The sequence below is a fragment of the Pleuronectes platessa genome, chromosome 14 (genome assembly GCF_947347685.1).
Source record: "Pleuronectes platessa chromosome 14, fPlePla1.1, whole genome shotgun sequence".
Classification (NCBI taxonomy): Eukaryota; Metazoa; Chordata; class Actinopteri; order Pleuronectiformes; family Pleuronectidae; genus Pleuronectes; species Pleuronectes platessa.
Genome location: NC_070639.1, coordinates 17,970,065 through 17,982,270, shown reverse-complemented (window position 1 = coordinate 17,982,270; position 12,206 = coordinate 17,970,065). Strand labels below are relative to the sequence as shown.

The 12,206-nt window shown below is 42.5% G+C and overlaps 2 protein-coding genes across 2 annotated transcripts; both read right to left on the bottom strand.

Annotated features, from left to right (window-relative positions):
- Positions 1-705: 705 nt before the first annotated feature.
- Positions 706-1,416, bottom strand: LOC128455497 (putative olfactory receptor 13C6). Its single transcript, XM_053439167.1, has one exon. The coding sequence runs from the start codon at positions 1,414-1,416 to the stop codon at positions 706-708; it is 711 nt and encodes a 236-aa protein (XP_053295142.1).
- Positions 1,417-3,606: 2,190 nt separating this feature from the next.
- LOC128455495 (olfactory receptor 52E8-like) lies at positions 3,607-4,527 on the bottom strand. Its single transcript, XM_053439166.1, has one exon. It carries the CDS (start codon positions 4,525-4,527, stop codon positions 3,607-3,609), a length of 921 nt encoding a protein of 306 aa, XP_053295141.1.
- Between the last annotated feature and the right edge of the window lie 7,679 nt (positions 4,528-12,206).

The following is a 12,206-nucleotide window of genomic DNA, read 5'->3' as shown; positions in this document are numbered from 1 at the left end:
GTAGGAATTTCTGAGAATGTCCGAGAGTCCAGATAACAGGCACCATAGCTCTAAGCCTATCATTATGTTTTAAACGCATGCCAAAATGATTTACTCTAGCGAATATATGATAATACCTTCCTCCAAGTCTGATTTCACAGGGAGTTGACAAAACACTCAATCCCATCGGAAGAGAGGTGGGGTACAGCTGCGACAGGTAATCCACCACAGGGCCGACATACAGAGATAACTACTCACATTTGTACCCTACTCCTTTAGAGGCTGCACATATTTTCCTAGGTGACGCTCGCCAAGTTACTTTTTTAAATGATTCCTCATGTATGTTGTTTTGTTTCCAGTTTTATTTTAATGCTCACATCTCATCTCGTTTCAGGTCCCTTCCTGTTCCTCCTTGATTACCTGCCCCCACCCCTTTAATGTGCAATTACCTATCCTTGTTTGTTTTTTGCTCTGGAGTGTGGCTACGATCAGTGGGGTCGGGTTTCGACAAAGATTTTGAAATGATGTTAGGGTTTGGGTCCGGTTCCCTCTCATTAGCTAGACTATAAACTCGATTTTTTTACACTGTAGTTGTCCGCAATAAGGGAAAACAAGCAAATACAGTACAGCCTCAGTACAGCTTATATCAACTGTATTCGGCTGGGTTCAGGCACACAAAACAAAACAATGGCTGTTGTAAGGAGGTTAGTGGAACTTCGTTGTCAGTCAGTCACAGCAGAACTTTCTACTGTCGTCCTTGGACCTCACACAAGTTCTAATAATATGCATGTACGTCCAAATGACGAAAACCACATGAAAGAAATAGAATAAAATTATAATATATGAAACTGCCTGGTTTGAAAACGTGTCGGCATCAGAGCAGGTGAGTTTAACGATGACCCAGTTCACACAAAAGAGTTTCTGTAAGTTTGCGCCACACAGCTTCAGTCTGGACGTTAGCCCGACATTGATGGAGAAAACACAGAAAGGTGTGAGCCAGGAGAAACACACCAGCTGAGAGAGCCTCCTCTTGGACATCACAGAGTGATAGTGCAGCGGTCGACATATAGCCAGGTACCTGTCATAGGCCATAACTGCCAGATTGGACAACTCACAGCAGGCAAACGAGTACATGACAAAAGCCTGGAGGAGACATCCTGCATAGGAGATTTCAGGAGCAGGCGACAGCAGATCGAAAAGAAATTTAGGATAGAAACCTGTGGTCCCGTAAAGTCCATTAACACAAAAACTGCACAACAAGATGTACATCGGCTCATGCAGGTCTTCATCTAAGATAATGATGGCGATGATAGAGATGTTGAAAAACAGAATCATACAGTAATACAGTAAAGTGAATGAGAAGAGCGTTATTCTGTAACTAAATGACTCGTTGAAACCGACCAGAATGAAATTTCTAACGATAGAAACATTTTCCATGATCAGATAAAACAAACATCACACCTCTCTCTTCAGACTCTACAGTTCCTGTGTCTTAACATCCTTGGTGACAGAGTACGAGGGTTGAGGTGTGATGTGGTCACATCCCTTAAAAGGTCTCCATCTCCCTCCATACCTTCTATTAATAACAGCTTCGGCAACAACAACAAAACTAAGGGGAATAAAAAAAGTTGTTGTTTTTGTTGAGCAAGTGTTGAAGTGAACAAAACACAAAGCTAGTTTGACAACATGAGATAAGATAAGATAAGATAAGTCTTTATTAGTCCCACAATGAGGACATTTGCAATTTAACAAAATAATATAATGACTTAAAGTTAATGTAAAATAAGATTTCATTCAGTCTAACTCATGAAACACATTGTGTGTAACATCGAGGTATATTAATTAAGATTAAGTTTTTTATAAAACATTTTAGATGCAGCATTTCAATACTGATCATAGGAATATTGAGAAAGAATGGCAGCAAATTGGTTATATTACCACATGCATGTGTTATGTTCAGTGTTATTAAAGAGGAAGTTAAACTACTGACTCATGTCTTTGTATTTACTTGAATCTACTCATGTGTTTTAATGTTTCAGTGCTAACACAAACAAACCTGTCATAATAGCATTCACAATTTCATCTGCTCCCGGGAAGGTCCGGTGTTGTGAATACGCTGTTATGATTTCGGTGTGTTCATGTGCTTTTAAGTTGAAATCTATAAAAAAATTAAAATATGAATATGCTTAGAGGGCTTTTGTTTTGTTTATAATTGCAAACTACTATTTAAAGCTGACTGTAATATATGTCTATCGGTTTATGAGTGATGACAATAAAAGGTAGCTGCAATAGAGTTAGAGCCACATTATCTTAAGTTGAAGCACACAGCACAGAGTATAGGGGGAGCAGAACAGGTGTTAATGTTTGGGCTCCTGCATAAAGGTGAACCACCCTGCATCGATGCAGTGATTGAACATTTCCTGCTTCAGCATAGACGCTCATTAGAGGTCGCAGCTTCCTCCTCACTCCTGTGACCTGCGATCCCTTTACACTTTAACATTAAACACCATCAATGGTCACTGGTCACAAGTTATTAGGACACACATAAACCCTGCAACCCAACACGAGACGTAATGTGACCAGATAGTCAGGACATCAGGGTTAAAGTGACCGGAATGATCCAGAGTCTTGATCCCACATCATCGATTATTAACTAAAAAAATGTGGTCACCACTCTTGATATAAATATATAGTATATAAATATAAAGGGTAAGGAATATAATTTGTAAAAGGTAGATGATTACAAGTCAAAATATTATTTTATATTCAATAGATCCCTTCACCTAAATCTTACACACTGATCCTTTAATAATAAATCCACATAAGATTGAGGTGTGAGTTAGTGGTGCAGTTGCTCTATTGGACAGATCACTGTATGTACCTTTGATATAAATGAGGTGAATGGAATTGAAGCAGTGTTTAAACCATTCAGATATTCAGATATTATCATGTGTGAATGACAACAAACAAACATAACATCTGCAGCCAGTTCTCAGAATGAACAACTGTCGCTCTGATGTCAGCTCTGCTTTTGTCGACTCAAGTTTAAAACCAACTTAGTGCAAATTTACTTATTGATTATTTCAGAAATGTAAAGTGGGACAACGTTTATTTGTGAAAGTCAAAAGAATAACATGTGAACCTGTCTCAATTCTTAACACACTCATTTACCGTACAACACTGGATTCTTATCAGTGTTGCTCTCTGGTTTATGTTTTAGATTTATGTCACAGGTTTCATTGATACAACAATCAATTTAAAAAAAACAGAAACAAACATTGCAGTGTTACATTTTTTATTTGTGTAGAAAAAAGTAGAGAGCAAACATATAAATCAGTTCAAAACAAAATAAATGAGGCAGACACATTTGCATTAGCTTGCTCCTGTTTTCTGAGGCACATAACCATGATCCTGTTATTGTTCACATTAACATCAATATTAAAGGTATAAGCCAAGTTACAAACAAATAGACCACAGGCTCTTTGTGTCATTACAGATTGATAATTCAGAGGTTAGAGCCTGGTAACTGAGATGTAAAATGTTTCTCAGATTGTAACACTTTTCTAAAAACCACAAATAACAAGGCAGATGATAATATTCATCAACTTTCTTTCTACAGATCACATGTCAGTTCTTCCTTAAAAAAAACTGCACGATTCTGTTTCTTATTTTCGTCAGTTTGAGGCCGTATATCAGAGGATTGAGGATCGGAGGAACGACCAGGAATTCTATTGCCATAAAATTCTTGAGACTTTGTGGTATCGTACTCGTGCCATATCTCACGTACGACAAATCAAAAAGAATACTAATGAGAAAGGTATTCAAACATAGTAAATGCGGCAGACAGGTTTGCATGAACTTGCTTCTGTTCTCACCGGAGTGAAGGCAAGTTTTGATCAGACACAAATAGGACCAAAAAACAAAGACTGCATAGATTAAACAGACAGCGTAATTAAAAGCTGGAACAATGGAAGTTGCTAATGGAGGAGTACAAGCAAGTCTATTCACCAAATGATTAATACAGTAGATTTTGGGAATATGTGAGCCGCATATTTTTGTTATTGCTGTTGTTATAGTGCTCACCAGAATCAGATAGTGGGGTACAAGCCAAGCAAAAAACACAAACATGCCTATTTTTCCCTTCGTCATCACTGAGTGGTAAATCAGAGGCTGACAGATAGCCACATATCTGTCATAGGCCATTAATACAAGAATAGAGAAATCTGCAGAGACTGAAGCGTGCAACACAAAACCCTGCAGGAGGCATCCACTGTAAGAGATGACATGAGAGGCAGACAGGAGGTCGCCGAGGAACTTTGGATAAAAGCCTGCAGTCCCATACAGTGCGTTGATGCACAGATTACAGAGGAAGATGTACATGGGCTCGTGAAGGTTTTTATCAACGATGATGGTCACGATGATGGTCACGTTTACCAGCCAGATCACACAGTAACACAACAAAGTGAGGATGAAGAGGGTGACTCTGTAGTGCGCTGTGCCACTCAACCCTGACAGAGTGAACATAGAAACTACTGAAACGTTATCCATCAGGATGAAGGTTCTCTCTCACATTATTAGAAAACAAAGACATCCACTATCTCACGTGTCCATAGCTGACTCACCTGAACTGTCTTTCTTTCATCGGTTTATATCTTTTACTGGCGGCAACAGAAAGTTTGTTTGTGAACATGGGAATTGAAACAGTCCAATCAGTGAGCTGGAATAAACTTAAGACGACAAGTTTACCACACACGAAAAGATTACGCAATACTTTTCACAGTAGACCTAATTTAGGTGCTGTATCATTACTAGTTTAAATCACCTGAAGTTGAGTTAGAATAAACTCATGTTGAGTTTTATACACAAATTCTTTCCTCAGAGGTCTTTTCTATACATATACGCACAAAAAGAAAATTAAACTGCATGCTACCAGCAACCAACAGTTTTGGCTCAGCACTTTACCTTAATAATAATTAGGGCCTGAGCACCGAATGGTGAGAGGCCCTATTGAAATTGTAAGGATATTCTTATTATTATTTCCCTTTGGGGGGCTTTTTCAGGGTCTAGACATGCTCAAAAAGTTATGAAACTTTGCAGGAAATTCAAGACCTACGGATATTTTACCATACTGGAGTTATTTCAAATGGGCGTGGCAAAACTGCTCAACAGGGTCCCCTGGAACGCAGCCCCTCTATTTCCCTGTGACTAATCTTCACAAAAACCGTAGCCCACGTGTATAATGACCAGAAAAAAACAAAAAAGTCTCAAGGGGCTTTCTGAAAAACGCAACAGAAAGCCCGCCATTAGTGGCCATTTTGGCCATATTCCACATTTTTACTTTGACGTACTTGTCCCAGGGCTTTCATCAGACCAACCAAGAGTCCCGGCCTGATGACATCTACACAGAAATTATGACTTGATATCACAGCGCCCCCTGGTGGCAACAGGAAATGTGTTGTTTTTGCATGTCTTATACTTGGATGTATTCCTCCTCACTTACCTCAACCATGTCAAACTGTATCAAATGGGTCTAAAGACATTGATAATGTAGGAATAAGATAACTGTGACTTTTCGTTAAATGCCATATTAATGGCGTGGCATCAAAGTTCATCAACTCGTCGTGAAACACGAAATTGCTGTATCTTCCGTGTTAATGGTTCTTTCTCACTAAAACTACATGTGTGTATTAACATCCCCCCCCCCCCCCCCCCCCCCCGAAGATATTCATTTGGTTTTAAGGAATGGGCGTGGCAAAAAAAATGACTAGAGCCCCTTAAAGGGCAGCCCCGGCCCTAGGATTGGCCGATATGTACAAAAAATCTATTGGGACATGTGTCTTTTCATAACAAACAAATAAGTCGCTTGGATAGATATGCTAGACCAAACAGGAAGCCCGCCATTTTGGCTTTAGTGGTCATTTTGGCCATATTCACCATTTTTACTTTGACGTACTTGTCCCAGGGCTTTCAACAGATCAACTTCAAATGGATATGAGTGTCATCACAACAAGATGGAGATAAAAACTGATTTCAGTCAGACAACTCACGTTCGATCATGTAATATATTTATTACAACAGATTTAGTGTTTGGCGTCTAGGCTCCAACTTAATCACTCCCCCATATGATTACGCAGGAATGATGGGAGTGATGAGCAAATACTTGTAACCCCCCGTTGGAGCCTACAGGTGGATGCTGGGGTGGTGGAGGGTTTGAAGCAACAGGTAGCAATACTGCAGCAGCAGTGCGAGCAAGAGGGGTTGATGGGAAATGTCTCTCTGGTTAAATAGACCACCTGATAAGGTGGGTGTGTATTATAGATGGTTGTGGAGATTGAGGTATGTCACATGATGTATGTCACGTGATTGGCGCAGCGCAGCTCGAGTTGTCTGCCCGAACTAGCTCGCAGGCGTTGCCATATTTCAGTCAGACAACTCACGTTCGATCATGTAATATATTTATTACAACAGATTTAGTGTTTGGCGTCTAGGCTCCAACTTAATCACTCCCCCATATGATTACACAGGAATGATGGGAGTGATGAGCAAATACTTGTAACCCCCCAAAACTGCACATATTCGGAGCCTGACGTACGGATCGGTATCTGCTATGTGTGCGCCATTCACCGCCGCGGTGTGGCCATTCTCCATAGGCGCATTGCCTGCAGGAGAATATGCTACCTAGTGAAACTGTTATGTGAGCCATTCGCCGCCGCGGCGTGGCCATTCTCCATAGGCGCATTGGCCTGCAGGAGAATATGCTACCTAGTGAAACTGTTATGTGAGCCATTCGCCGCCGCGGCGTGGCCATTCTCCGTAGGCGCATTGGCCTGCAGGAGAATATGCTACCTAGTGAAACTGTTATGTGTGCCTTTCACCGCCGCGGTGTGGTCATTCGCTGTAGGCACATTGTCTGCGGGGGAATATACTACCTAGTGAGGTTCCCTATACGGGAATATAGTGAACGTGGCACATGGCAACATATGCACCGGAATTTCCCACTTTAAGCCCAGCAAACCACCTGAAATGCAATATCGAAATCAGTCTGCAAAGCAAATACAAATTATTCACTCACATGTTTTGTGGGAAAATGTAGAAACCTCAGAGAGAGCCACATGTGAGGGATCCCTCACCCAGGATGGACAGGAACGGATGTATGCCACGACAAGGGTGCAATGAATCCTTTGGCATCGTTCGCATTGTGTTGTCACCATTTGAGGGGATGAAGGCGCGCCAAAACATGCCTGTGACTACCCCGGACGCGGAGACGTGATGGATCCCGAGATCTGACATGCAACAAAGGAATTATGCAGCGGAGATTACATTTTAAAACATCAAGGCTGCAGATGATGTTTGAGAGTCAATATCCCTTCTTGTGGTGTCCAACATAGCATGTGTAACATTGATGATGGAGTGTTGCAGTCATAGCGGTGCCACATCTTAGGGAGTGCGGAGAACAGCATCCAGGTGTTAGGCCTCAGCTCTGGCAGGGATGGCGAAGCTTTGAGGAGATCTCGTCATGCATTTTCAACCATTGTTGGTAGGCAAGGGTGTCGTCAGATGGGTTGAAGAGGGATGCAAGCGTTTGATCATAGAGGAGAAAGAACAGAAAGCAATATTATTCTTAGCAATGATAATTCAGAAGTCTTGACAAGATCTATCAGACTTGTCGTGAACATATGTTCTTCTAAGACTAGAGAGGATAAGGTCATGTAGAGGATTAAATGAGCGTCTTTGGCAAATTTCCTATTAGACTGCTTCGGTTATCGTAGACTCTGACTCACCTTGACAACAATTCAGTAATATGGAAATATAAAGCCAAGGTAAATGTTAGTTAAGACTGTCATCATTGAGGCTTCATAGATTTTCTATTGTATTAGCATTGACGCATGATAAAGTTATTGGTTATTGATCTATTCACTGCTCTGTAGGAATTGGATGAATACCATGGGGTCAAGATGCTCGGGTTTGGTTGGACAGACATTAATGAAGAGTCCCCCAAAACGGCTGTGGTCTAAACTTCCTCTCTATGGGCAGAGATTTAATTTATTTATATTGTGATTAATTAAATTTATTTATATCAGGGTATCCACGTGGTCTTGAAGAGTATTAAAAGTGGATAAATCCATTTAGACCTCTACAGACCAAAGAGTGGTCAAGATCTGTTATGTGTGCGCCATTCGCCGCCGCGGCGTGGCAATTCTCTGTAGGCGCATTGGCCTGCGAGAGAATATACTACCTAGTGGAACTGTTATGTGCGCCATTCACCGCCGCGGTGTGGCCATTCTCCATAGGCGCATTGCCTGCAGGAGAATATGCTACCTAGTGAATCTGCTATGTGTGCGCCATTCGCCGCCGCGGCGTGGCCATTCTCCGTAGGGGCATTAGCCTGAAGGAGAATATGCTACCTAGTGAAACTGTTATGTGAGCCATTCGCCGCCGCTGTGTGGCCATTCTCCATAGGCGCATTGCCTGCAGGAGAATATGCTAACTAGTGAACCTGTTATGTGCGCCATTCACCGCCGCGGTGTGGCCATTCTCCATAGGCGCCTTGGCCTGCACGAGAATATACTACATAGTGAAACTGTTACGTTCCCCCTTTTTGTTTTGTTTTTTCAATGTGAATAGCATATTTGTCCAAAGATTGTTTAAAGTTTATGTGAATACATTTATTGTAGTCCTCACGACAGCGCAACAAAATATCTGGCATTCAAGCGGGGACGGGACCTGAGCGGCGTAGCTAGGCAATGTTTGTCCCCGAGCAAGAGACCGCGACACGAATAGCGCTTGTCGTTATCGAATCTTCCTTGTAGAGGACGGTTAGCTGCAAATATTGCACTATTAATTCTTTATATGGCTGTAAAGGAATAGGCAATGGGGAAGTGTAAATTCGCAGAGTCATTGTTGGAAGACGAGCAGTGCAAGCCCTGGTTGAAGCCCGTCGCTGGGAATGACCGGAAGGCTTACAGTTCAGTCTGTAAAAAAAAATGAGTGTAGCTTCAATGGGGATCAATGCGCTCCGGTCACATGTGCAAGGCACAAGCCACAAATCCGTTACGGCACTCAGACAGCGGATGTCCATCGAGCATTGGGTAACACCTTCCTCGGCTACGTTGTTACACCACCAAGTTCGAGTGCGACACCTGTAGCTTGTAACGTTAACGTTACTGCTAGCGTTGCTAACGTTAACTCATTTGCTGCTGCTTCAACTTCTACAGACCTCAGAGTGACAATGGGAGCCACACCAACTAGGGCTGCACAATTAATCGAATTGCATGATCGTCAGCGATATTGACATTTAAAATGCGTGCTTTAATACATATCAAATCAAGCGTTTTCTAAACTAACATTCGCTAACCACCAGAGGGAGAACAAGATGGGAGGTGTCATGCACGCTCCTTCAGTGGTAGCCTGAACAAAAGTTCTGTCTGCAGCCGATTCCGGTATTTATTAGAAGAGTAGAGATACAGAGAGTAGACAGTCACGGTATCGTGTGAAAGGTAAATCAAATATCAGGAGCAGAAGGCGAGGAGCTAGTCCTTCAAAAAGGATCATCATCCGTTGTTTGGAAGTTTTGGAATTTAGGGCAAGTGATGATAACCAAGAACAAATCATGCACATAGTGCGTTTAGAGTTGTGTCCGGGCCGCATAGCAATACAACTACCTTGTTTAACCACCTGAAAAATCCCCACAAACCATAGTACAACGAGTGCATTAAGGCTAAAGCTAACGTTACCTCACTGAATCTCCGTCCATGTCCAACGTCAACAGAGAAAACCATAAACGACCATGCATAGCGCGACAGCGTATCCATCCACCTCCCGAAGATACACTGAAATAACGGATGCGATCGCATTTCATTTGGCCAAAGACATGTTTCCAATAAATACTTTGAGCAATGAAGGCGCAATTATTTCTCCCAACAGGCCTTACCTGCACTAAAAATAAAAATAAACGTTGGGGTAAATACAAAGGGATGTCACAGCTGTCGAGTATTTTCGCGACTACGACTGACCAATGGTCAAGCACAACAATGGAGCCGTACATGTCCCTGACAATACACTGCATCGATTGTAATTTGCAATAAAGAGTTGATGCTTACAGACGTCATTTTTTCCCATAAGAACCCACAGGAGAGTCGATAGCCCAGGAACTGATCAAAGATGTGTACATTAGCTGGAATGTAGCACAACATGGAAGTGAAAGCAGTATTCTTGTGCATTTAAACATGAAAATGCAATAAAAAGAATTTAGGAATAATCATGATCTTAATATTGATCTAAATAATCGTGATTATGATTTTGGCCACAATCGTGCAGGCCTTACACCAACGCTGCGTGCAGAAGTGTTGTGGTGTCTAGACACAACATTAAACCACCACTCTCTCACATCCAATGAAGGATGTTCAGAAATTTTCAAAGAAGGTTTCCCGAATCGGACATCGCCAAGACGTTCATCTGCTGAAAGGAAAACCCGGGTACATAACCAAATTCGGAATAGCACCATACATAGAGCTACAGCTTGTTGATGACGTCAACAAGGCTGGGCAGTTTGTGCTGTTGTTGGATGAGAGCCTCAATCCACAAAGAATAACAACCCGATGTCCACGTTCGATACTGGCCGATGGTAAAAAAAAAAGGGTTTTTTGAGAAAGTTGTAGCATTATATTGGTGACAATGTTGACCTAATTTGTATTATTTATGCTGCAAAATAGTGTTACTTTAATCATTTAAAATATTAGAAAAGTTCCAATTGCAAAGTTGACTAAACCATTTTCTGCTCAGTGTGTCTGTTAACAGTTTCTCACACCACAAGTAGATTCTGACATATTTATTTCCTCAAAGTGGACCAGATCGTAGTCGACAAAGCGAAGACAAAATAGTTGCCCGCGAATTTGATAGTCGATCATTCTTTAGTTACCTCATAGCGTGTGTTTATTTGTGCAGCTGTAATAAACTTTGTTTTACCGGAGGTGCTGATGGAAGTAGCTGAGGAGTGAGCCATCTTGCTCCCTTCCTATCCCCCAAACTCGGGCATGTGCAATGCGACAAATTTAGCACATGGCGCGTCCGTTGCGAAACCCTTGCATGCCAGAAGTTATAAAAGAAAGTCATACAAGTTATTTACAAGTAGTGCATTCAACATCTATGAGGGCCCATTTGAGGGGTTCAGTATCTTGCCCAAGGACACTTTGGCATGCAGATGGGAAGACTGAAGATTGAACCACCAACCTTTGGTTGGAGGAAGACCACTCTACCCACATATATATATTATATTATATAATTGAATGTTTCCGGAATAACAAAACAGATTACCTGCTAGCATTTGATTCCTTTGGGAAAGGTACTGTTGTCAGGAGACAGGAGCCTCGAACCCATGGCTGGAGACTGGACTACAACTCCAATAATCCTGCTGGAGTGACGTACCAGAAAGTACTATAACACGAGTTTGCACGATGTTTGTTTACATCACGTGCAGGGAAGATGGCGTGTTATTCGAGACTGAATTGTTTCATTCATAACGTTCAGTGCAGACTTCATTCAGCAGAGGAGACAGGATGAAAGCCCCAGCGGATCCAGGCGCGCTTCCTCTGCCTCCGAGGGACAACATCCCAAGGTGAGGGAGCAGTTGGTCGAGCAGAGATGTCCCGGGAAGAAGCAGCGACGCTGCCGTCAGCGACTCTGCCACCAGCGTTTGTTCGGCCTCGCGGAGCCGCCTTTAGTCAAGAAGTAGTTGAAACTTACTCGCGGCTCAGTTCCGATGAATTAAACGCTTCGGGTGCGCAGCTCCTCCAGGATGTTGTGCGCGCCGAGAGGCCCGCGGGAGTTGTGGCGCAGACGCTTGACGTCCGATTCACACGTAGTGGATCTCGAAGGACCGAGCCGAAATTTCGGAAATAAAGCGAAACTTCCTCGGAGGAGGAATCACTCGGATTGAGAGAGACAACGACCCACGGAGGAACGACGGTCACTTGGTCAACGGCTGAGACGCTGAAGCAACAGGTAGCAATACTGCAGCAGCAGTGCGAGCAAGAGGGGTTGATGGGAAATGTCTCTCTGGTTAAATAGACCACCTGATAAGGTGGGTGTGTATTATAGATGGTTGTGGAGATTGAGGTATGTCACATGATGTATGTAATATGATTGGTGCAGCGCAGCTCGAGTTGTCTGCCAGAACTAGCTCGCAGGCGTCACCATATTTAGAGATTGATTTTTCGTCACACCGTGTG